This window comes from Hyla sarda, chromosome 5 (genome assembly GCF_029499605.1).
Source record: "Hyla sarda isolate aHylSar1 chromosome 5, aHylSar1.hap1, whole genome shotgun sequence".
Lineage (NCBI taxonomy): Eukaryota > Metazoa > Chordata > Amphibia > Anura > Hylidae > Hyla > Hyla sarda.
Genome location: NC_079193.1, coordinates 260,867,601 through 260,893,750, shown reverse-complemented (window position 1 = coordinate 260,893,750; position 26,150 = coordinate 260,867,601). Strand labels below are relative to the sequence as shown.

Below are 26,150 nucleotides of genomic sequence, written 5' to 3'. Positions count from 1 at the left end.
AGGCCTTTTTTAAAGGTCGCGCAGAGGGCCTCATTATTCCAGGATAATTCTGAAGCAAGAGTACGGAATTGTACGGCGTACTCGCCAACGGAAGAATTACCCTGGACCAGGTTCAACAGGGCAGTCTCAGCAGAAGAGGCTCGGGCAGGTTCCTCAAAGACACTTCGAATTTCCGAGAAGAAGGAGTGTATAGAGGCAGTGACGGGGTCATTGCGGTCCCAGAGCGGTGTGGCCCATGACAGAGCTTTTCCAGACAAAAGGCTGACTACAAAAGCCACCTTAGACCTTTCAGTAGGAAACTGGTCCGACATCATCTCCAAGTGCAGGGAACATTGCGAAAGAAAGCCACGGCAGAATTTAGAGTCCCCATCAAATTTATCCGGCAAGGATAGTCGTAGACCAGAAGCGGCCACTCGCTGTGGAGGAGGTGCAGGAGCTGGCGGAGGAGATGATTGCTGAAGCTGTGGTAGTAGCTGCTGTAGCATCACGGTCAGTTGAGACAGCTGTTGGCCTTGTTGCGCTATCTGTTGTGACTGCTGGGCGACCACCGTGGTGAGGTCGGCGACAACTGGCAGAGGAACTTCAGCGGGATCCATGGCCGGATCTACTATCACGATGCCGGCTGGCAGGTAGTGGATCCTCTGTGCCAGAGAGGGATTGGCGTGGACCGTGCTAGTGGATCGGTTCTAAGTCACTACTGGTTTTCACCAGAGCCCGCCGCAAAGAGGGATGGTCTTGCTGCGGCGGTAGTGACCAGGTCGTATCCACTAGCAACGGCTCAACCTCTCTGACTGCTGAAGATAGGCGCGGTACAAGGGAGTAGACAGAAGCAAGGTCGGACGTAGCAGAAGGTCGGGGCAGGCAGCAAGGATCGTAGTCAGGGGCAACGGCAGGAGGTCTGGAACACAGGCTAGGAACACACAAGGAAACGCTTTCACTGGCACAATGGCAACAAGATCCGGCGAGGGAGTGAAGGGGAAGTGAGGTATAAATAGGGAGTGCACAGGTGAACACACTAATTGGAACCACTGCGCCAATCAGCGGCGCAGTGGCCCTTTAAATCGCAGAGACCCGGCGCGCGCGCGCCCTAGGGAGCGGGGCCGCGCGCGCCGGGACAGGACAGACGGAGAGCGAGTCAGGTACGGGAGCCGGGATGCGCATCGCGAGCGGGCGCTACCCGCATCGCGAATCGCATCCCGGCTGGAGACGGTATCGCAGCGCACCGGGTCAGTGGAGCTGCCCGGAGCGCTGCGGTAGCGAGAGAGAAGCGAGCGCTCCGGGGAGGAGCGGGGACCCGGAGCGCTCGGCGTAACAGTTGCTATGGGCAACTGGACAAATTTTCCGCAGTACAGGTTTTAATAAATGACCCCCTATGTTACTATGTGTGCCCCAAATTAGGGAGCAGGGCACACTAATATTCCTGATATGTGGAAGATAGTGAAACCCACATTAGAAAATTTAGGGGTAAATCTTTTAATGTGCATAAATGTCTCAAATATAATGCTTTTATATTTATAATATAACACTTTTTTCACTTTATTTATTTTTTTTAGACGTTTTTATTGCAATGAAACATTGATGCCAGAACAGACATTGTTCGTGTCCTCTGTTAACTGCATTGCATATTGTTTATAGAAATGAGCCACTTCTTTTAGGCTACATTCACATCTCGTTTTTTACATACAGGTGCCGGATCCGGCTGGGGGAGGGGAAAACCAGGCGCTCCCATACCCCAGCCGGATCAGCCTGTGACTCCATTTACTTTAATGAGCCGACTAGAGTCAAACGGTGACTCCGGTCGGCTCAGTTTTGACCCGTATCCGGTTTTGGACCGGACCTAAAACCGTAACATGCTACGGTTTTAGGTCCAGTCAGGAAACCGCATATGGGTCAAAACTGAGCCGACTGGAGTCACCGTTTGACTCCGGTCGCCTCATTAAAGTAAATGGAGTCACAGGCTGATCCGGCTGGGGTATGGGAGCGCCCGGTTTTCCCCTCCCCCAGCCGGATCCAGCACCCGTATGTAAAAAACGAGATGTGAATGCAGCCTTAGCAGTAGACATTGGGGGAAAATGTATCAATGTTTTTTGCATAAGTTTTGTCCAAAAATTGTAGCAATCACTTTTTTTGTGCAAAAATGTGCAACTTTTCCTGTGTTTTGGGAAAAATGTTTGACCATTGCACAATTAAAAAAAAAAAAATGTAGACACTTGTTCTATTGAAAGCACTGATACATTCTCTAAGCCTTGTTCATACACTACAGTTATGTGTGAAGGCCCTAGCATATTACCTGGCAGTGCTTCTGAAATCTCATTCATCAAGTATACCATACTAAGTGATCGAATGACATTTGTATTGCAGCTGGTGCTGTTACATTTGGTACTTTTCTACTAGAGACCAGTTTTTTTGTTCATTTGCCCATTGACATGATACAAATATTACTGGTGACATCTGGCTTTCTCTGTTTATTTAATTTACTGAGGATCTTTGTTGAATCCATATTCATTATAGTAATAATAACGGAACCAAACAATTCTGCACCAGAACGTCTGGTTACATTTCTGGATTTAATTAGTAGTAGACTCTGGAGAATACGGCGCAGAGATGCCAGCAACGACAGCTGGGACCAAGAAGACATCGCAATCAATAGGCTGGTTTTATCCTTTTTTTTAATATGAAAGAAAATTGCCGTACATAAAGATGTTTCCATAAAAAGTCCTAAAATGTTCTGTTTTACTTTCCAGCCATGGGACTTCTGATAAATCACGCACCCAAAGCTTATATGAAATTGGAGGAAACATAGGTAAGTAGACATGTTAGCTGAATATAATATTGGATGTCAAAGGTTGCTTTACTGAACCATGGTCTATATTAAAGGGGTATTTGAACCACAGACATCTTATCCCCTCTCCAAAGGAGGGAATAATACGTCTGATAGAGGGGGCCCCGTCGTTGGCACACTACTCCCCCACAATCTCCGTGCAGCACCTGGCATTCTGTGACAGGTGCTGCTCCAGTCTCGGAAACACTGGGCTTCAGGTACTGGAGACGTGATGTCACGCCACGCCCCTTAGACATGAATGGAGGGGGCAAAGCGTGACGTCATGTCTCCAATCCCAGGAACTTTAGCAGCAATAGGCAAAGAATGCCAGGTACTTCACAGAGATCGCAGAAGGGTCCCAGTGGCGGGACCTCCGCAATCAGACATCTTAGAAGTCTATAGGCGGAATACCCTAATTTAAGATTAAATGTTCAGTTATATCAATGTGAAAAACATCAATGTAAAGTAATGTTAAAACATCTTAAGAAATACCAGTATATTTCAAGAATATCTGTCATGTTGCAGATACGTAAAAACATCAGCTCACAATAGCCAAAATAGTTACCAAATTAAGAATAAAAGCAGTCCCAAAACAGAAAAGGGATTCATCTTCCTGCACCAGGACCCCCAACTGTGTCAGCATGACCACCTGCTTATTGGGGGCCCATTGCCCCTCTAATATGTATAAGGAGCCTCCCAATTACTGCCCCCCAGCAGTAGATTTTAAGGGAGATATGTATTGGGCAGTTGGAATTCAATTGTTCTTCAGGAGATAAGCTGCCAAGTGGAATTTGGTTTCATTCCCCCCCTTCTCAAACACACACACACATCTATGAGAACACATGCATGCTGGACCAAGCCAAGAATGCAGCTGTATAGGAGGATTGGGAGACTTATACATAGTCCTAACAGTTACAATGAATGCGTATATCACAGAATACCATAACCATACTTTTTCATGGCTGCTATGGTTTAAGAAAAATGAATCTTAATATTTACAAAAATAAAGATTAAAGGGGTACTCTACACCTAGACATCTTACCCCCTATCCCGAGGGGTACTCTGCCCCTAGACATCTTATCCCCTATCAGGTGCAGTGACATCACGGCTGCGCCCCCTCAATGCAAGTCTATGGGAGGGGGCGTGAAGGCTGTCATGCCCCCTCCCATAGACTTGCATTGAGGGGGCATGGCTGTGACCATAACATCACAAGCCTCCGCCCCACATTGCCTTTGGATAGGGAATAAGATGTCTATGGGCAGAGTACCCCATTAAGCTAAAATAAATAAATACATTAGGGTTCACATCTGCATCAGAGGCTCTGTTTGGGGCCTTCTTTGCAGAATCTGTTCAAATGAATGGACAGAGAAATGTAGCAAAAGGTATTATTTGCCCAGTTATGTTCCATTAAAATGAGTGGAAAACTGGATGGACCCCATTAAAATCAACAGATCCTCCAATGCAGTTATGCGAACATAGCCTAACTAATACAGATAAAGGGAATTTTTATACATTTAAATTTAGAGCTGCTGGAAGAGGATAAATCACTTTTCTCAGTACAATTCGCTAGCAGTTTGGAATATGCAGTGTTGTACTCTCCTGGAGAACAATACAACTATACAGTCTATCAGTGTATACGCTTCAGTAATACAGTGCCCATTGACTGGTGCTCCTTGTCCCCAAGCCACTGTAACTTGAGGGGCCACTGTCATTACTGTATTAGACATCATTCTAAGATCATCTATGGCTTTGTCCAGAACTGTTCAGTTATTTTTCCATCTGATGCCTTTTTTCCTGTTTCGTGGTTTAATAATAGCCGGACTCTTGGATTGTAACCAAACAATTTTCCAGGGCTCAGGGCCTCTGTAAATCCCAGATGATAAATGATTCTGTAATTGTTCAGTTCACTTTACAAGCTTTGTATAAGTTTACTGCCGTCTCAGCATTACCTACAGCATCTGCTGACTGGCGTGGGGCTAATTCATCAGACTGAAGCATTGCCAGGACACAAGCATTGCATAAACCTGGTTCTCTATTATACATGACCTGTAGTCAGGCAACACTTCTACTGGATCTATACTGATTTAACATGCATTACCTGTACAACATGTACCTGTTGCAAAACTTTTTATATAATGGAAATAGTAACATTATACTGTATGTATATTTGTAATGTACATTGGTTAAATAATGCATATACGGTATGTTTGAGTGAAAAAATGCTGTTTAGTTCCTGTAGCTATTGCCTGTGTGTCTCTGTGCAGGCCAGAATACAGAAAGTGGGGCTCTGTGCAGGCTCCTGACTTGTCAATCAGCCTGCTGTGTGAGCTTGGGACATGTCACAGACCCCTGCTTGTCCTCAGTGCACAGAGTCCTGTTTGTCCTCAGTGCACAGAGCTCTGCTTGTCCTCAGTGCACAGAGCCCTGCTTGTCCTCAGTGCACAGAGCTCTGCTTGTCCTCACTGCACAGAGCCCTGCTTGTCCTCGCTGCACAGAGCCCTGCTTGTCCTCAGTGTACAGAGCCCTGCTTGTCCTCAGTGTACAGAGCCCTGCTTGTCCTCAGTCTACAGAGCCCTGCTTGTCCTCAGTGTACAGAGCCCTGCTTGTCCTCAGAGCAGAGCACCCTGCTTGTCTTCAGTGCACCCTGCTTGTCTTCAGAGCACCCTGCTTGTCTTCAGTGCAAAGAGCCCTGCTTGTCCTCAGTGCACAGAGCCCTGCTTGTCCTCACTATACAGAGCCCTGCTTGTCCTCAGTCTACAGAGCCCTGCTTGTCCTCAGTGTACAGAGCCCTGCTTGTCCTCAGTGCACAGAGACCTGCTTGTCCTCAGTTCACAGAGCCCTGCTTGTCCTCAGTGTACAGGTCCCTGCTTGTCCTCAGTGTACAGAGCACCCTGCTTGTCTTCAGTGCAAAGAGCCCTGCTTGTCCTCAGTGCACAGAGCCCTGCTTGTCCTCACTATACAGAGCCCTGCTTGTCCTCACTGCACAGAGCCCTTTTGTCCTCAGTGTACAGAGCTCTGCTTGTCCTCACTGCACAGAGCTCTGCTTGTTCTCACTGCACAGAGCCCTGCTTGTCCTCAGTGTACAGAGCCCTGCTTGTCCTCAGTGTACAGAGCCCTGCTTGTCCTCAGTACACAGAGCCCTGCTTGTCTTCAGTGCAAAGAGCCCTGCTTGTCCTCAGTGCACAGAGCCCTGCTTGTCCTCACTATACAGAGCCCTGCTTGTCCTCACTGCACAGAGCCCTTTTGTCCTCAGTGTACAGAGCCATGCTTGTCCTCAGTGTACAGAACCCTGATTGTCCTCAGTGTACATAGCCCTGCTTGTCCTCAGTGTACAGAACCCTGCTTGTCCTCAGTGTACAGAGCCCTGCTTGTCCTCAGTGTACAGAGCCCTGCTTGTCCTCAGTGTACAGAACCCTGCTTGTCCTCAGTGTACAGAACCCTGCTTGTCCTCAGTGCACAGAGCATTGCTTGTCCTCAGTTCACAGAGCCCTGCTTGTCCTTAGTGTACAGGTCCCTGCTGGTCCTCAGTGCACAGAGCCCTGCTTGTCCTCACTGAACAGAGCCCTTTTGTCCTCAGTGTACAGAGCTATGCTTGTCCTCACTATACAGAGCCCTGCTTGTCCTCACTGCACAGAGCCCTGCTTGTCCTCAGTGTACAGAACCCTGCTTGTCCTCAGTGTACAGAGCCCTGCTTGTCCTCAGTGTACAGATCCCTGCTTGTCCTCAGTACACAGAGCCCTGCTTGTCCTCAGTACACAGAGCCCTGCTTGTCCTCAGTGCACAGAGCCCTGCTTGTCCTCAGTGCACAGAGCCTTGCTTGTCCTCAGTGCACAGAGCCTTGCTTGTCCTCAGTAGACAGAGCCCTGCTTGTCCTCAGTGCACAGAGCCCTGCTTGTCCTCAGTGCACAGAGCCCTTTTGTCCTCAGTGTACAGAGCCATGCTTGTCCTCAGTGTACAGAACCCTGCTTGTCCTCAGTGTACAGAGCCCTGCTTGTTCTCAGTGTACAGAACCCTGCTTGTCCTCAGTGTACAGAGCCCTGCTTTTCCTCAGTGTACATAGCCCTGCTTGTCCTCAGTACACAGAGCCCTGCTTGTCCTCAGTGCACAGAGCCCTGCTTGTCCTCAGTGCACAGAGCCTTGCTTGTCCTCAGTGCACAGAGCCCTGCTTGTCCTCAGTGTACAGAGCCCTGCTTGTCCTCAGTACACAGAGCCCTGCTTGTCCTCAGTGCACAGAGCCCTGCTTGTCCTCAGTGCACAGAGCCTTGCTTGTCCTCAGTGCACAGAGCCCTGCTTGTCCTCAGTGCACAGAGCCCTGCTTGTCCTGCCCTCACTTCCTGTATTTTGTCTCAGAGACACACAGGCAATAGCTGCAGGAACAATACAGCATTTTTCACCCAAAAATGTACACCTTTTTAACCAATGTATATTACATATATACATATAATAGTATTATTTACATTGCATAAAATGTTTTTGCAAATTAAAGGTACACTTTAAATTAAGGTTTATTTCATGGCATTGCATGCTATGCTATGCATATAGGGTGTCCACTCACATACAGTGTAAATGCCAAGTCCCATGGGGTACCCTTTGCCATTTAGAGATATCAAAACTTAGCATTTTATCTTCTTAAGGAGGGGTGGCACCTCTAATCTGAATCCCCTGCCAGTGCCTGGGGATTCTGTTTCCCCGCCAACACCACTGGTGAAGTTTGTATGTATTATATAACATTTTTGAATTAAAACAAATAACAGGTTTAAGACATTTTTATTTAACATTTTTCTAGCTCCTTCATCCCACCCCCAGTTCATGTGGAACACTAATGCATAATTTCAGAAAGAAAAAAAAACTGTAGTTATACTGTTATAATGTATGTTGTTATTAGATAGGATTTCTGGATTTCCTAGAAGGTGAACAGCATGCAGAGGGCAGCTATGCTAACAAGTAATAGAATTAGTGATGTATATAAAGAGGGTCTTATAATAGTAAATCTGATGTTGGAGCCATATCCAACATTTGGAATTAGAGTGGTCCCTCATCATACGATGGTAATCAGTTTGAAACGGACCATCGTTTGTTGAAACCATCGTATGTTGAGGGATCCGTGCAATGTAAAGTATAGGACAGTGGTCTACAACCTGCGGACCTCCAAATATTGCAAAAATACAACACCCAGCCGTTGGCTGTCCGGGCATGCTGGGTAGTTTTGCAAAATCTGGGTAGTTTTGCAACATGCTGGGTAGTTTTGCAACATCTGGAGGTCCGCAGGTTGTAGACCACTGTTAGAAAAAGTTGTACTCACCTGTCCCTGCCGCTCCGATCCGTCACCGCTTGTCAACGCTGCCCGAGATGTCGCCGTCCATCGCTGTCGCCGTGTCCCCGAGGTGTCCCCGACGCTCCGGCAAGGCCTCTGCTTCCCCGGCAACCGCGCTCTCCGTCGCCACCATCACGTCCTATTGGATGACGGGACGGCGTGTGCAGTGACGTGATGAAGTCGATGGAGAGCGCCGACAATGCAGAGAATCCTGAAGAGGACGCGCCGGAGCCCCGAGGACAGGTGAGTTACCATCACCGGAGCTCACGGGGCGCCGTAAACGGCTATCCGGCGGCAGCTGAAGCAGTCAGCGCTGCAGGATAGCCGTTTATGCGATGGCCCCAACATAAAAAAGCATCGTATGTTGATGCTGCCTTTAAGATGCGATGGCCTCTGAGAGGCCATCGCATGTTGAAATTATCGTATGTCGGGGCCATCGTATGTCGAGGGGTCACTGTATGTTTCATTTTAATTCTGCTGTTACAGCTGTTCTCCAGTCACGTTTTTAAAGAGTAAAGTTTTCTATGGGAATATGTCAATAGCTATAGATTTCGAGCCATTCGTACTGGACATCATTATTAAATCTGTCATTAATTCCACCACTTTTTCTTTAGGAGAACACTGCTTAGACCCCGATACCTACATGCTGGATGTCTACCATGTTAACCCTCGTGCAGAATGGATATTAAAACCCAAAAACAGCTGAGAACAATGGATTGTGCAATTTCTTTTTTAAATCTTCAAGCCGCACTGACGGAATGTATTGGACTAAGTGCAGCATAGCTGCTATGTACCATGACTGACATTGCTGGAGATGATAGACTATGAAGACATGGGTACTTGGAGGAAGTAAACACTAAACCTGTGGAGAAAACCTGTGGACCTTGAATGAGCATATTTTTTTGCTCTTGGTGGAATATAATTTATGCAATTTTTATTTTTTATTTTTTTATGTAAAACACTACCAGAAAGCTGGAAATGTGTCAGATCCTCAGTTCTTGCTGACTGTTCCTTCTACAAGTATTATTGCTGGCACAGCTGTATTGTTGGCCCTTCTTACTGCTGGACAGACATTGAACCCATTCATGGCCACCATTGATGCCTTTAGAAGCTCTAGTGTGACAGGAATGCTTTACTCAGCATCTTATAAGAACTCTTGACTGTAACTGTTGTACGTCCTTTTGTATAGGAACCACTAAGTTTGTACAGTTACATTTTTTTAATCTATTTGTAGATATTCTATAATGGTTTTGTATTTTTTTAAACATTTCCTCCGTGCACATATTTAACATTTGTAAACCATCTGTCATTACTTCAGTATTCACATTTAGTGATATGTTTTTAACATACACATTAGTGGGTGCCTCTTCCATAGGCCATGAGTGTTTCTGCCAGGGGATATGTTGTAAATGGAAATATCCAGGCATTTGGCCAACTGGCATGTATGCTTTAGACTTTAGTGTTGAAATGATTCTTGCGTGACTTGTTTATTTTGATTGTGGAGCGCACGATTGTGAAAGATGAATTCACATGTAGATGCATAACTTATATAAATCTAATGTTTAGTAGAAAGTCTCAGCATTTTGTCATAATATACAGAAAGGCACTTTTTTCTCAAGAGGGGAGGGGGGGTCAAAAAAAACTTCACCATTCTGGACATGGACATGGGTAATTTTTTTTATTTATTTTTTCTTACTCTATTCAAATTTCTTACAGGAGAATTCAATATAATCTCCTGAGATGTCATAGAAACAGATAGGACACATTTATTTATGAGGTCTGTAAACTTAGGTCATTGTTGATTTCCAGAACAATAATGCACTAAAGAGAGTTACAATATTGTTGCACTGTTCAGAGATTTCTGTGAGTGGGAATCTGACATAACATTCTAAGTAAAGATTCATGTTGAATATCAGTAACTGTGTGGCCGTGTAACCTCAGAAACCTCTAAAAGATCAGGAGAAATCTTACAGTGGAATTTATCATTGGCCGAATTAGACACAGACCGTGAAAAGTGGAATTTGTATAAAGTGGGTGTGAAAGTAGGTATGGCCTCCAGCTATGCTGGATTTATTACAATTTAAACTAAAGAGATAGCATAAATTGTACCTGAAATTGACGCTAGCTCAGAGCTGGAGTAGATTTCAGAAGCACAGCACATTGGCCACTTCAATGCCTGATTTATTAAGAGATGCCTCGTAAAAAATCAGCTAAAGCAGAATCCAGAGTACTTCACATTGAGACCATCGTATGAAACGGTTGTCTTGATAAATTCTCCCAGAGACTTCACCAATGTTATGTATAATGTTTGTATCTACAACATACTAGAACATTTTCAGTGTATTTTTGCTGTCATATTTCGAATTTCAATTTCTAATTCCAACCCATATGGAAGGAAGTCGAGAATTTCTTTGGAGGTTCTCACCATGACATGGACATTTTTCTCAGATGCAGGTATAGTCTGAAAGGTTAGCACCTGGAAATACGATAATGTATAAAACATTTACACAGATCTGCTATACAGAGCCTGTGGCCCTATGTGTCCCTGACTTATACTTGGGCACATTGAGGTATGTATCTGGAGAAGAACAGAGTGCTTCTTATAGGCACAACATGGTGGCCCAGACTATGTGTGCTGCCATTCAACGTCCAAGATTGCATCTTTGTCATGTTCATGGACGCTTAAAAATATTGGACCATGACATATTTCAGTAATTCCAATACAGCTTTATAAGGGGTGCTTACATGCCTTAACATGGTGGTAGAAGTGTTTTATAATTAAAGGGGAGTACCCCTTTAAGTATAAAGCACTTCTACCTGCTGGGATATGGCTGCTGGGACCTCTGGGCCAGCACCCTGATGTTCTGAACATTAATATTCAGAACGCCGGAATTGGGCTGCCGTAGTCATGACGTCACGCCATGCCCCTCCATTCATATCTGTGGGAGGGGGCATGACGATTGCTGCAATACAGGCCTATTGTAAAGGGTGGTACCATTTCTAAAATAAAGCAGTAATACTTGACTTATCTAATAGACATGTAAGGGGACCATAAAACCATGCTTTAAACAAAGCTTTTCTATTTGGAAACTTTTGGCTTCCTGTAACCCACATGCCCTATTAACTTTTTTGGATTCAGCACCATGGCACTGTCAACTGTTTGAACCTTTAGATGGAAATTGCCACTTTATGTTAAAATTTTTTTCATAAACGTTTATGCAAAACATCTGCTTTAGCTACAAATACATAGTAATATGGAATTAAATCCCATAGAAAGGATTAGATACTCGGACCACCACTGCATAGCTGCGTTAGCTGAGGTCTGCCAAGGTTAAACAAAATCCTATCTGTGAAGATGAATATGTTAAGATAATGAAATCAATTGCAGGGTTCACCTTTGGATTAAGTTATCACATTTATGTATGCATATTTATTTCCAAGCTAAAGACATATAAAAGATGATTATAGAATGCCTGGTCCATTACGCCAACCCCTGAAATGGAGTCTACCTCTTCCTCCAATCAATATTCTAGCGATTGTTTTCCCTTAAATCCATGTTATCTGTGTGGAGTCATGTAGCTGAAAAGCCTTTGATGTCCCAGATTTAATGAACTTTCCTTTTAGCCTTCAAATACTAAAGATTATTGAAGTGAAGCTTAACTTAATGTAGAGCAAGAGAAGCTATCTTGCTTTGAAAAGATAGGGAAGCCATACTGACTGTATCATAATCACCTCTCTGAAGCCATGGAAAATGCTCAGTAGAATTGATTTCTCGTTGTATTTCATAGATAAGAAAGTATTTTGGGTAGTATCATTTTACTGTTAAATGGCTATGTTATTGCTAAGCTATGTTTGCTCTCAGCAGTGTTTCTTCACCGTTCAGCTCGTATGTACATAGTGATATGCTAAGTACAATGTATTGTTTATATATATATATATATATATATATATATATATATATATATATATAATAGCACATAATACCAGAGGATTTCAATACAAGGTCACAGTTAGTGTTGCTCGCGAATATTCGCAATGCAAATTTTATTCGCAAATATCGCTTATTCGGGAATTCGAGAATATTCGCGAATATAGCACTATATATTCGTAATTACGAGTATTTGTTTTTTTTTTTTTTTTTTTTTCCACAGTACACATCACAGTGATCACCCCTCTCTGCTTCTAGCTTGTGTGGTCTAAAGAAGGCTCTAATACTACTGTGTGAGACTGGCGTGCAAATTTTCGCATATGCTAATTTTGGTCTATGCTAATTTTCGCATACGCAAATTTTCGCATATGTGAATATTACAAATATGTGAATTTAGCGAATACATGACGAATATTCGTCCATATATTCGTGAAATATTGCGAATTCGAATATGGCCTATGCCGCTCAACACTAGTCACAGTACATACCTAGTCAGGACATACCACTGTATTTTCACCTGGGCATAGGGTCCAAGCTTTTCCACCTACTGTGTACTTTTCATGGGGATTCAATGTCTAATTCTAGGGTACCATAGTTAGTTTTTCAAAATGATCTGAGGTTAGGAAAATCCATGAGAGAATTGTCTCCTTGCAACAACCACATGTATGTTTTATTTCAACATGAAATGGCAGACAGAACCTGGACATGTACAGGTATGGCCCACGGCTGTTTTACGTAGTCTGACACCTCAGATTATGTGAAATGACTACAAACCATGTCTGTACATGTCCAGGTTCTGTCTGTTTGCTATAAAGCACTGAAATAAAGCATACCTAAAAAATAATTCTGGTACGTGCCGTGAAAATTTTTATTGCTGTTGGACTTCTAAACACTGAGCACCACTGGTATATAGCTCCGCTGCTGACCGTATTTATCCATTTAAATTCTTGGGAAAGGTGCCGACTCTGTGTTTCTCTCAGGAGAAACCTTCATGAAGGTTATGTCACATTTTGTGTCAGTCATTTAAGTAAATGGCCAATCTTCTAACCCATAAAGAGTCCAGACCTTCCAGAAGGACAGCTACTCATTGCTAGCCGGCTAACAGGGAAAGGTTCTGCGCATGAGACCCCATTTGTGACAGTCAAATGCTGCAATATGATCCCTGGTAAAAATAAAAATGTAATCATCACACTTATAGGATGTATACTCACAGATATGACACCTATCAAGGTTTAATAGCTGAACATTCTGGCTTCATGAAAAAACCCTCAAACACATGAAAGAAAATTATTGTAAAGAATAACATATGTTTTTCCAGAACCAGTAGAGGGAAAAATATGGACTTCCATATTACTTAATCATCACCAAAAACATGTTTTACACAGAACTTCTGTATATAACTGTGCACATAATGTTTAGTTAATGACTGCAATCTTCCTTGATCCTTTACCTGACATGTAATTGGGAACATTTGGGATGATTTCATTATATGTTTCATTAGAACAGCACCAGACAAAAGTTCCAGCATCTTATCCTTTGCTAATAGAGACTGATGACTCATCACTGAATACTACTTTCATCTACTCCTCCACTCTCCATGATTGTTTTTCTTTTGCCCACTGTAACTGTTTTCTTTAGTTTAAGTGTTACTGCAGGTTATTATTTGACCTTTGTATATTGTTGTATCTCATTTTATTCAGCTGATTTATTACAGTCCTGTCATCTTGTACTTTCATTTGTTTTTTCAACTGCTTGGTTGAGCATTTTTATATATTTTCAAGTTTAAGATATATTGTTTGGAAATGTAATTCCTTACAATTTTACATCTTCCAGGTCCAGCTGTATGTTTTCCTTTTATACTTTTACTATTTTGTTTATATCTACCCCAATTTTACACATAGCTGACTGGGAACAACCAAAATCTCTTACCACAGCTTGTGCTGTTTTTTCATCTTATTGTTCACAATTTAAAAAAAAAAGATACTCACCTTACCAATACCCTAGCACTCCCATTCCAAAACATATCCATTCCCTCTCTGGTATCTGTTTTTCCAGTTCCAGCAATGACATGTCGATATATCATACCATTAAAATCTGCAAATGGATATCGCAGTAATGTGTCACCATAATTTGTCATTGCTGGAGGCCAGTAAAGAGAGACTGCCAGGAACCCAGAAACTGTAGCCACTGAAATTGACAATCTGCATAGGAAACCCACAGTCATTTTACTGCTTTTAAATATTATATGTGGGATGATTCCATCATTTTGCCAGGGGTTGTACACACTACAATGTTAGGGTATAGATTGATATAATCTATTGTGTCTACATGAGAAGTCTGTGTTAATGATCCAGACTATGTATGTTTCACAAAATGCTATATATAAGATATATCAGGACTGTATATATGTGAGCTCCAATTCTAAGTATGAATGTAGTCTTATTATGTATTGTAAAAGCATGTCAATGCATTTTATGAATGACAAAATATAAAATGTCTGCAGTTATGTCATTTATTGGTTGTGTAATTTTTTATTGGTGAGTGTAATACTACAATACAACTGATGGGGCTGAACGCTGCCTTTGTCTTATGAAGACATTATTGTGCTACATTCCCTAAATAGATGAAAGGCCCATTAAATAATCTGGGCAAGATGCCACTGCATGTATCTATTATGTCTGCTGTGGAGGTCTCTCGTTTTACATTTCTCAGTTTAAGTGGCCTTATATAAAGATCAGACATAAATGCTCTGTTATTATGTATGCATTTGCTAATGTTTCTCCTGTAAATAGTCATAGATTATTGATAGCAGATGTGCCTGGCTCTCTTCATTCATTTTTATAGAGAGTTATGGAAATCATGTAGCTCACCGTGTATGACAGGGATTGGAAGACAATCATTCTTGACACCGGTGCATATGTTGGAATAGACTCCCTATAATAATGTAAATTTTACAAGGACAGGTGACCTGTGGCCCTAAACTCTGACATTTTATTTAGCAAAAGAACACGATATTTAAAATAAAATATTTTCTGATTTTAAATCTACTTAAAAGGTGCAAATACACATCAGTCGGCTTGTTCTGCTAGTTTGCATGTAGTCCACTGAAAATCTTCCGTCGGACATTTTGTCCAAAATTTTGCATTCATTTATTATTTGAAGACTAGGGAAATCAGATTATTGATTTCTTTATTATTATTAAAGCGTACCTGTCAGATCCCACAAAAAATATATCATTAATATGTTACTCAGTACCTAATCCTGACCCTGTACATCTAATTTTTAAGCCTCTCTCACCTAGTTTATTATAAAAAATGGCTCTTTTCATTGGCTCACAGTGTTAGAAATCCTCTCAGGGGAAGGGGGAATGTCCCTCCTTGTGGTGGTGGGAGGTGATTGGTGTGTCTGCTCATGCAGCCTTGTCCGTGACTCATCTCTTGTTCATGACTCATGGACAAGCTGATGCTGCTGCAGGACTGGTTAGTGTCCCAGTAGGTATGGGGACCCCGAGTGGTGGGATTTTCAGGAGCCGTTTTCTTTATTAAATATTCAAAAAAAAGTTTTAAACAACCATATTACAAAAGGTCTTTAATTTTCATCAGTAACAACATATAAATGTTTTTGGATCTGACAGAACCAAAAACTAAGATCTAATCTTAGTACAAACCTCAACACCATCTAACAAATTGGCCGCATTTTATTGAAATATAAAAGACAGATTTGCAATGTTGTAAACACTGAAATAAAATCAAACCTCAGCATCCTCGTGCAGTAAACAAATGAACAGACACAGTAGTAAAATATTTATTAATTCTATCAATATGCTACTGGAGGTATTTGTGTTGCACATAAACTATAGTTATGCAAGAATTGGATATTTGTCTAAAATATTGTTCCTGAGTTGAAAGTATGATGTACAGGTTGTGGAATGTCTTAGTAGCACCAATGGCAGTCTCTGCCTGAGAGGTCAGATCACCTGCTGGTATTTTATGTGGCTGCAATATCTCAGCTTCAAGCACAACCCTCTGTCTCAGTAACCAATCTCATAGCCTGACATAGCACGCGCTTGATTAATATATCCTTTGTATATATAAATGGACTAAAGCCAACAATGTGTCTTTTGTTCACAAATCTGTTCCTGGACAAGAATGAGGGAAGACTCCTCGCATCTCAAATGATTTGCTGAAGTCATTGGCCTCCGTGTGAGTGCCCTTCACTAGTTTCATGTTCTTTATGCAGCCGTGGAATGAAGTCTGGCTGGTTAGACAGTTCTGCTTCACATCAGCTGCAAATGAAAAATAAAAAGAAAGAATAATATGTTATTTATGGCATTTACACTTTATGGAATAAACTAGGTAACACCCTACACCACACATTACATAGGAGTGGGGTTTGTTTAATTCTAAAGAGCTATTTAAACTAATATATCAATAAGTGTATTATACAAAGTCATGTAAAATAATATGGCAACACTGAGCTCAAAACATCAAATATGATGGCACAGAAACCCTGTTGGATCATTTATTGATCACAAATATTAATTCTCTTTTGCTGGTAGAATCCATATATTATTTCTTCAATAGAAGATTAAAGGGATCCTCTGCCTCTAGACGTCTTATCCTCTATCCAAAGGGACCCCCGCAATCGTTGTGCAGCACCCGGCATTAATTTAGAACGCTGGGAGCGGGCAGTGGGGTTGTCATGTCACGGCCATGCCCCTCGTGGCGTCACACCATGCTCCCTCAATGCAAGTTTATGGGAGGGGGCGTGGGGACATCACTCCCCCTCCCATAGACTTGCATTGAGGAGGCGTGACGTGATATCACGAGGGGCGTGGTTGCAATATCACGACCCGTCACCTGCTCCAAGGGTTCGGAACAAAATGTTCCAAACGCTGAGGCAGCGGAGTACCTCTATAAACGGGTTGTCTGGGGTCTAAATCATTTTTAGAAAGGGACATGAGTGCAGGCCAACTGGATTTCAGTGCTCTTGGCTTCTTCCTGTTTCCTATGATGTGGCAAACATGTAGAACCCACTGGCCACACCGGTGACCCACCTCAGCCACATCACAGGAAGATACCACGAGCATCGCATTTAGATGCCAGCGATACTGCAGCAGTTGGGGAACAGTCAGGGAAATATACTTTATTGTGACAGCATCCAGGACCATTTCCAAAAATATTTTCCTTCTTAGAAAACCCCTTTAAAAAAGTTATTTTTGAATACATATGATGGGGTTAAATACGGTTCCTGCAACAAATATGCAGTTCCACACAGAGTTGTATTCCGACTGTCTCAATGCAGACTAAGGCTGGTTTCAAACAGGTTTATTACAGATGCCTTTTTGTGTCTATATATTATGGCCTGACTGTGGATCTGATGATCCGAACTAGGATATGTTTTAATTTGCGGAGTCATGAAGGTTCAATCCTTGCTATTAAAATAGTGTGGCTACCCTTTAGACCTTGTTTAGCATAGCTGATTCTTCACAATTCTTTACTGCATAGCACCACAGTTGTCCAAGGGCTGTGTAAGTTCTGCAATTCAGCCCCATTCACTAAAAAGTAGCATTGTGCAGAGAAAATGCTGAAGGAACCCAACCTCCTTAATTTACATATCTGGTGGGCATTTCTGCAGTCTGAACCCTACCAATAAGAAAGTAGTAGCACATCCTAAGAACATGCCATCACTTCCTGCAGCTGATATAGTTCTATAAGCAATTTTTACCTTAAAGGGGTACTCCGCCTCTAGACATCTTATCCTCTATCCAAAGGATAGGGGATAAGATGTCTGATCTCGGGGGTCCCGGCGCTGGGGACCCCGAGATCTCCCTGCTGCACCCGGCGTTCATTTAGAGCATCGGGTGCAGCACCGAAGGTTTGTGATGTCACGGTCAAGCCCCGCTCGTGACATCACAGCCACGCCCCCTCAATGCAAGTCTATGGGACTGCATTGAGGGTGCATGGCCGTGACATCACAAGCGGGGCGTGACTGTGACGGCACAAGCCTCTTCCCCACATCGCCAGTCATCCAGCACCAGTTCGCTCCGTGCACATGATGTCTGGGGTGCCGCAGCCGATATTGCGGGGGTCCCCAGCAGCGGGACCAGCTGCAATCAGAAGTCTTATGCCCTATCCTTTGGATAAGGGATAATATTTCTAAGGGCGGAGTACCCCTTTAAGTGTATTCTCTCTTGTAGTCACCCAATCTAATCATAATTATTAGGGAACCGCTGTGTCTGTAGTTCCCTAATGTCTTAGTATAGGTTAACTTAAATTTTACATTATGGACTTAGGCAAAAAGTGTGCATCATCTCTTTAAGACAAAATAAGGATTACCGTAACTACTACAGTTTTCATGAATTACAGAAAATACCACAACATTTTCCTAGCATAGACTGTAGAGATAAGCATAGTGAGTTGAGCGGCTGGTTCGACTCAATGCCCTGAAAAGAAGCTTTTTTTAGTGTGTCATTCTTCCTCCCATGTGGTTGCAGCAAATTACAGATCTGATCCGTGTATATAAGCATAGCAAGGCTGGTGCGGGCTATGTTAACACACTGAGATCAAAAATGAAGAGAACATCAGACAAGCTACACAGAAATTATGATGAACGCTGCAGAAACTGTCACAAAGCATTGTCTGGCTGCTGTAGAATCTGTAAAAAGCTAGTGGCTTACTTATATCTGCCAGTATTATCCCTGTGAACATAAAATCCATTAGTAAATATCTTACCTGGGTAACCTCCAACATATATGGGATTGTTTGTGTCTGCTGAGGTTGACTGCACATGAGGACTCTCGGCCTGCACTGTGTTCCCATCCACAGTAAGGATGATTTTATGCTTAACCTTGTTGGCCTGAACCTGGTGCCATTTCCCATCACACAATGAGCCGGATCCCTCAGGTTTGTAAGCTGCTGTTATTTTGCCAGCTCCATTGTTTACATGAAATAAAACCTGTCGTATATAAAACACATTTGGAATGAAATAATGAAAACTGCAGTCAAATGTTCTTATACTTTTACTAATCAATATAATGCATTGTAAGATGGTAATTTCTCCAATTTGATGTATTTTCCCTATGCTGCATTTTTAAATGGAGGCCGCACTTATCCTGAGAACAAGGATACTCCTCTCCAGCAGACAATGGGTTAAATGTGTGTGTTTGTAATATAAATCAGGGATATGGGAATAGCAGCATGGAACGTCATAATAAAACTTGAAAAGGGTTAAGGAAAAGGTATTCCCACCCTATCGCCCATATCGTCATCACTAATTTTACCTCATATGGTATGTCAATGAAATTGGGTCCGTTTTGTTGTTTTGCCCTATAGCAACTAGTAAGCCTGCTACCCTGGTGGTCACATCTATGAGTAAGGAGCTAAAGAAAAATCTTCCTCCACTCAGGCTCCTCCTTACTCTTACCCCTTTTTTTAAGTTTTTACTCTAACCATATATACTGTAAGTAAAAAAAAATATCACAACAAAGAAGGTGGAAACTTACCCTGCCATTTACAATTTCCAGGCCAATTGCATCAACCTTAGCACTACTGATTCCCAGGAGAACTCCATTTGGTGACGTAGTTCGGAATTCTAGTGATACAGTCACATCTGATCGCACTTTGTAACCTTCTTTCACTACACAAAAATAAAAATAAATCACATTTATTGCATGGGCATTGTGTACATTAGAGTTTTCATTATTTAGGAACCTTTAAGCCATGTATGAAGTTGTAATATGCTATATATATATGCTATATAATTGTAATATGCTATATAATGCTTAGCAACGCATTATATATGGTAAAATCTTTACCCTCACCATCCCCGAGGGACGTTTTTGCCCTCAGAAATGGTGAGGATTTGAAGTTATAAAGTCTCCCCTGTCGCTACATGATGTAGCCACTCAAGCACAGTCAGCACCTCAGGACACAGCTAACTTATCTGTTTGTGGACCTGATGAAGGCGCATGTGAGCGCCGAAACGCGGTGTCCGAAAATATTTCAATAAATTGTCCTGTGCAATCGTGGCGTCTTGAGTCCATCCTTTGACAGCAGGAGCGCTCTACAAATTCCCTATTTTTTATCTACTTCTTCCTCCATTATTCCGTACCCTAAGGGACACGGATAGGGGAGATAGATCTCCACCCACACCTCCCTACAGTGTTGGGCTTGCACTGTTGCATCCCCTCAGCAGGTCGGTACAGCACATTAGGTGAGGTGGCGGGTCCCCCGTTTTCCATTCTGAGGACAGCATACGAGAGAGAGACCCATTTCTTTGTCGTTTTTCTGTTTTCTGTCGCTACATAAGTAGTCCCTTGAACGGGGAGCTATACCTACCAGGACCCGTCGCTCTGGCCGTAGTGATGCCCCCTCGGCATGATTGATGGCCTGTGTTACCGCTCTGCTCCCTAAGCAGACAGAGCAGAGCGGTGAAGCAAGCGGTTAATCATGCTGAGAGGCGTCACTACAGCCGAAGGGATGGCACCAAGTAAGTACAGCTCCCCTCCCAGGGGACTACTTACAGGCCGGCAGGGGAGAGTTATATATGGTAAAATCTAATGCTTGATCCTCTTAAGGCAGGTATTGTCTGCCATCCTTACTTATATCCCAAACTAAGTTAAAATTCATTCCACCTTTACTTTTCTACTTACCTTGCACAGGAAATAGTTCAAATTCATGGATAATGAATAAAGCATATTGCCCTCTGTCTAAAGGAACATAGAACTACCCCTTATACCAGTGATCCTCAACCCAGTCCCCAAAGCTCACCAACATTTCTCATGTATTTTCAGTAACTCCATTAGAATAGAAAAGGGAGAAATTAGAATCCTAGACTGTTGGTGGACAAGGCTGGGACCTCTGCCTTATACAATTCTAACAAATGCATCTCATCTAGTTTTGGATTTTTCATGGTTATGTAGGTTAATGAGAGGTAGAATATCATGAAAATATCTGTTGTTTTTGCACATTGAGGTAAAACTTTACCTAAAGCAGCAAATCCAGATCCATCAAAGTAGGTGCCCTCTTGTGCAGAGAGATAACATTTATTGACTCCATGTATGGAAATAGCCCCATCCTTATCCAATGGTTTGTTATTAATGGTGACATTGCTGATGCATGCTGGGATACTGTGTGTCACCTAAGAAAAAACAAAAAACTGTTTAAGTAATCTTTTTTAAAGTAAGGATAGAAGATGGAACAATAAAGTGTTATCATGACTGGGAGGTGTAACAAGTTATTGTCCCAATGCATTTATAATAACAGCGACTTACGTGCATTTATACACAAATCTAGAGACCCAAAACAATTGGAAGGTCAATCATAAATGATTTACAAATACTGCCAAAGGGAGAAAAAGGACCAACTTAGCAATTAATAATAGTAATTGAAAACAAGTACATACCTTTTATTGTTCATGTATAAAAAAATAAAAAAAAATAAAAACTTTTGTAAACTTTATTTTTTACATAGTTTATTTATGCATAATAAATAACACGTATTTTCAAATACTATTGACAAGCAGATCCCTTTTCTGCCTTTGGCAGTATTTGTAAATAGTTTATGTGCATATATGTCATAGGTGATGGAATATAAGAATAAGTTTAACCCCTTAAGGACCAAGCCCATTTTGACCATAAGGACCAGGCCAATTTTATTTTTGCCTTTTCGTTTTTTCCTCCTCGCCTTCTAAAATCCATAACTCTTTTATATTTCCATCTACAGACCCATATAAGGGCTTGTTTTTGGCGTAACCAATTGTACTTTGTAATGAACCCTCTCATTTTACCAAAAAATGTACGGCAAACCTAAAAAAATATTTTTTTTAGGGAGGAAATTTTAATGAAAACCACAATTTTGCACACTTTGAAAGGCTTTGTTTTCACACTGTACACTTTATGGTAAAAATTACATCTGTTTATTCTGTGGGTCAATACGATTAAAATAATAACCATGGTTAGATACTTTTTTATTTTTGTACCGCTTAAAAAAATCTCAAACTTTTTGTACAAAATCAGTAATATAAAATCGCCCTATTTTGACCACCTATAACTTTTTTCCCTATATAGAATAAAATGTGACAAAAAAGCAGAATTTTGGGACTTTTTTTTTTTTTTATGTTTACGCCGCTCACCATACGGGATCATTAACATTATACTTTGATTTAGTTTGGACATTTATGTACGTGGCAATACCAAAAAAAATTTACGCTTTTTGGGGGTAAAATGGGAAAAAGGGACAATTTTCGTTTTTATTGGGAGAGGGGATTTTTCCCTTTTTTTCCCTTTTTATTTTGACATTTTTAAAAAAAAAATTAAAATTTTTTTATGTCCCCATAGGGGACTATCAATAGCAATCAGTTGCTTGCTAATACTGTTCAGTGCTATGCATAGGGCTCAATCTCAGACCAGAGCAGATAATGGCCGGAGGCAGGTGAGGGGACCTCCGGCCACCATTACAAATGATCAGATACCTGCGGCAGTGCTGTGGGGATTCGATCATCTATTTTAAAATGCGTTTTGCAAAAGATGATGTGATCTGTATTGATCACGGCATCTGAGGGGTTAATGGCAGACATCCGCGCGATTGCAGATGTCCGCCATTACCGGCGGGTCCCCGGCTGCTGATAGCAGCCGGGACCTGCAATGTGTGATGCGAGCACCGCTCCGATGCTTGCAGTCATACACAGGACATAAATGTATGTCCTGGTGTGCTAAGTACCGCCGCACCAGGACGTACATTTACGTCCGTGGTGGTTAAGGGGTTAAAGGGGTATTCCGGTCCTAATAAATCTTATCCCCTATCCAAAGGATAGGGGATAAGATGTATGATCGCAGGGGTCATGCCCCCGGGGGTCACACCCCCTCCCATAGACTTGCACTGAGGGGGTGGGGTGTGATGTCACACGGGGGCGGAGTCATTACATCACAATACTCCGGTCCCGTGGTCGTCACGCTTCACATTCGGAACCTCCAGCGCTGTGGAGAGCTCTCAAAGGTGGGTGCGGAATGACAGATTGTGGTGGTCCCCAGTGGCAAGACCTCCGTGATCATACACCTTATCCCCGATCCTTTGGATAGGGGATAAGATGTATCAGGGCCAGAGTACCCCTTTAAGAAGGGTAAATTGAGAGTGGAAAGTCTTAGGCCATGGGCATATACCTTTTTGCTGGCTAAAAATGGAAGAAAATGTCAGACTTGTTAGCCTTTCTTTTTACATTTAGGTGCTTTTTTTACATTATCAAATTTTTGGGGACTATTTGGTTTGCAACTATTGTTGAGAAGTTTTCTGCACACTTTAAAATATGCCCCAAATTAGCAGACTACACACATATTCATTCACTGCTGTAATTTTTACACTCCTAAAATTAAGTCCAATGACGTGTCAAAATATGGCTGTATTCTAGAATGTCATTGGATGAAAAAAGGCCCTTGCACTTAATTTTAGGAGTGTAAAAATTGTAGCAGTAAAATGAATATGTATGTGCACAGCTATTTTTTTATTCGATTGACCATTTATGGGCCGATTTATGCCCCCAAAAAACTGTGTGCCCATAGTCTGTATCTTCAAAGTCCCATTATTGTTTGTTTTACTTCAGAGAGTGCCCTACAGTCCCCCGGAAATGAAAAGGAGAACCTTCTATCAAAATAGATCAAAAGTTTTCATTAAATACAGAAATGCCTTCCTTACATTTCCAATGTTCTTAGCTGTGTAGCTTGGAGGCAGTCCACCCAGGTACAGCTTCCCTTCCACATCAAGAGTGTTGCTCTCCCCAGAAGTGTTGCCAGAAATAGATTCCTGACCATCCACAGTAATGATGCTCTTTCTTTTAATGTATTCAGTTGTTATCTGGGCAAAAAGTGAGATAAAGTTACATGAACATGTAAAGATGTTTATAATGCTACTCACTACTGCTGTGTTGCTGGGACTTCAGACAATTGTTTCCCTGGAGGTTAAAGGGGTATTCCAGCAAAATACATCTTATCCCCTATGCAAAGGACCTCCCGTGATCTCCATGCAGCACCCGCATTCTATGCAGGGCTGCTGCTCCAGTCTCAGAAACCTCCTTGTTTTCGGGAGTGGATATGGATGCTACGCCCCTCGTGATGTCACACCATGCCCCCTCCATTTATGTCCATCACGCCCCCTCCCATAGACATGAATGGAGGGGGTGTGGTGCCACGTCATAAGGGGGCTTGGCGTCATGTCTCCAGTAGATAGAGGATAAGATGTCTTTGGCTGGAATACCCCTTTAATTTGTCTATTATGGGAGTTGTGACTTTCTCACAATCCATTCAGGTGAGCACCTCTCTGCTACACTACTATGATTATCACCTCTGTGAAACGTGGTTACCTTAGAAGGTGCTCCGCTTTCTCTGTTTTTCCTTTCTTTCTATGTTTTTTTGATGATGATATGGTTCAATATAAATGATTCATTAATAATAGAATTGTAATAGAGTATGAGGCCTAAGTGCACCAGCACCCCCAGCAGGAGTACAGCTCTAAAGATAGCCTCTACAGGCCTGTAATGCTTGAGTGCACCGCTTCAGCCTCTTCTTGCTGTTAGTCACTGAGAAGAAATGCTACTTTCCTTTTAAATGAAGCTGTGAACCCAAAGGAAAACACAATTTACCCTGCAGCTAAATATATATTCATCTTTTAATTCAGTTTTTAATGCTTGATACTTGCATTTCCTTTTTATTTGCCTTTAAACACAGCGGTTTACCTCATAAGGGTGATAATGTATTGATCTACAAAGCCAGCAATGAGGTAATGAGATGAACCAAATATAAGTGCCGCCACTTACTGCAATATAAACTGCTCATTAACTTTAATGTCAAAAGCTTAACGGGAATCCCAGTGTAGGAGCTGAGTGATCTAAATATCGAAGTAGGTAAACAAAAACTACCCAGTAGGACCCACTAATGTTTAGGGAAGTAGCACCTCTAATATACAAAATATTTAGTGTTTTTTTACATACCAGATGCCATTTTCCATCATTGATGACTGCAGAATGGGTGGTCTCTGTCCGTCCTTTGCCCATATCAAATAAGAAATGCAGTTTACCATCGTAAAGCTGAAGCGCAGCATAGTCAACCTGATTTTGGTGGGCCATGTAATAGATGAGGCCACTGGTGGCGAATGTTCTTACAAACATCTGGACAGATAGTCTAAAAGAAAATATACAGCGCCTAGATTTACACCAAGACTTTAAAAACCTGATGTCAAGTTATATCTACTCAGAACAAATCAAGCAACAACAAATAGCACTATGTATTAAACTACATCTCTTCTGTTCTTTCATTAAGATATATCATGATGCATACACATGCCCCATACACATGAAAGGGGATAATAAGTTGATCAGGAGAACATTTCATTCAATTGCAACAACAATCTGCCTCCATATCTATTAATGGGGGTCCCCCAATCAACTTTAGGTGTAAACTTTTATGGACGGGAACACCCCTTTAACCCCACCCATAAGCAAGCCTAACAGTGCTTAGCCTTACTTTTTTGGACCTTACAGAAGACACGGTGGCACAGAATTGTTATTTGTTGTTGAATCTCACATTCTTGTAAAACATTTTTTTATAATGACCTAATATATAATATTCCATTATACTGACCTTTTTCGGATAGCAGATTGGTCAAATGGCAAAATGATATGGCTTCCTTTAATAAGACCAAACTGGTGGGCATCTGGAACATAACCGGGCAGTATATGCTGTGCACACTGTAATGGCTATCCATAAAGAAATATAGCATATTAGTAATAATAACCTTAACCTTATACAGCTAGAAAGCATGCTTCAGTAATACAATTATACAATTATCAATAACAGGACAGGTTGTCAGTGTAATACATAGGAATCCAAACCCTGCATTATAGAAACAACATTTTATTATACATTTTCAATTGTGGCCTTAATAAGTTAATTCTAAAACTGATTTACATGAATCATGTTTCACTATGCGCTTAAATTGCTGGAAGGAGCTTAACTATATTTGCAATACTAAGAATCTATACAAGCAATGCAAACATCTTCATGTCCCCAGTGTTGACATTGTGTTGAAGGCTTGTAT

The 26,150-nt window shown here is 41.9% G+C and overlaps 2 protein-coding genes across 7 annotated transcripts in view; one reads left to right on the top strand and one right to left on the bottom strand.

Moving 5' to 3' along the window:
* ARHGAP28 (Rho GTPase activating protein 28) overlaps positions 1-10,573 on the top strand; it is a 183,080-nt gene extending 172,507 nt beyond the window's left edge. For all 6 annotated transcript variants that reach the window (XM_056521611.1, XM_056521608.1, XM_056521612.1 and 3 more), the window contains exons 14-15: positions 2,745-2,803; positions 8,750-10,573. In XM_056521611.1, the coding sequence (XP_056377586.1) occupies positions 2,745-2,803; positions 8,750-8,841 (151 nt within the window). In that variant the 3' untranslated portion in view covers positions 8,842-10,573. The remainder of the gene's footprint in view (positions 1-2,744; positions 2,804-8,749) is intronic.
* A 5,061-nt stretch (positions 10,574-15,634) lies between these two features.
* The window catches only part of LAMA1 (laminin subunit alpha 1), a 197,171-nt gene continuing 186,655 nt past the window's right edge, over positions 15,635-26,150 (bottom strand). The window contains exons 57-63 of the mRNA XM_056521606.1: positions 25,694-25,809; positions 25,045-25,234; positions 23,754-23,912; positions 21,051-21,204; positions 19,568-19,701; positions 18,798-19,020; positions 15,635-16,348 (exon numbers count right to left, since the gene is read on the bottom strand). Coding sequence (XP_056377581.1) covers positions 16,188-16,348; positions 18,798-19,020; positions 19,568-19,701; positions 21,051-21,204; positions 23,754-23,912; positions 25,045-25,234; positions 25,694-25,809 — 1,137 coding nt within the window. The 3' untranslated portion in view covers positions 15,635-16,187. The remainder of the gene's footprint in view (positions 16,349-18,797; positions 19,021-19,567; positions 19,702-21,050; positions 21,205-23,753; positions 23,913-25,044; positions 25,235-25,693; positions 25,810-26,150) is intronic.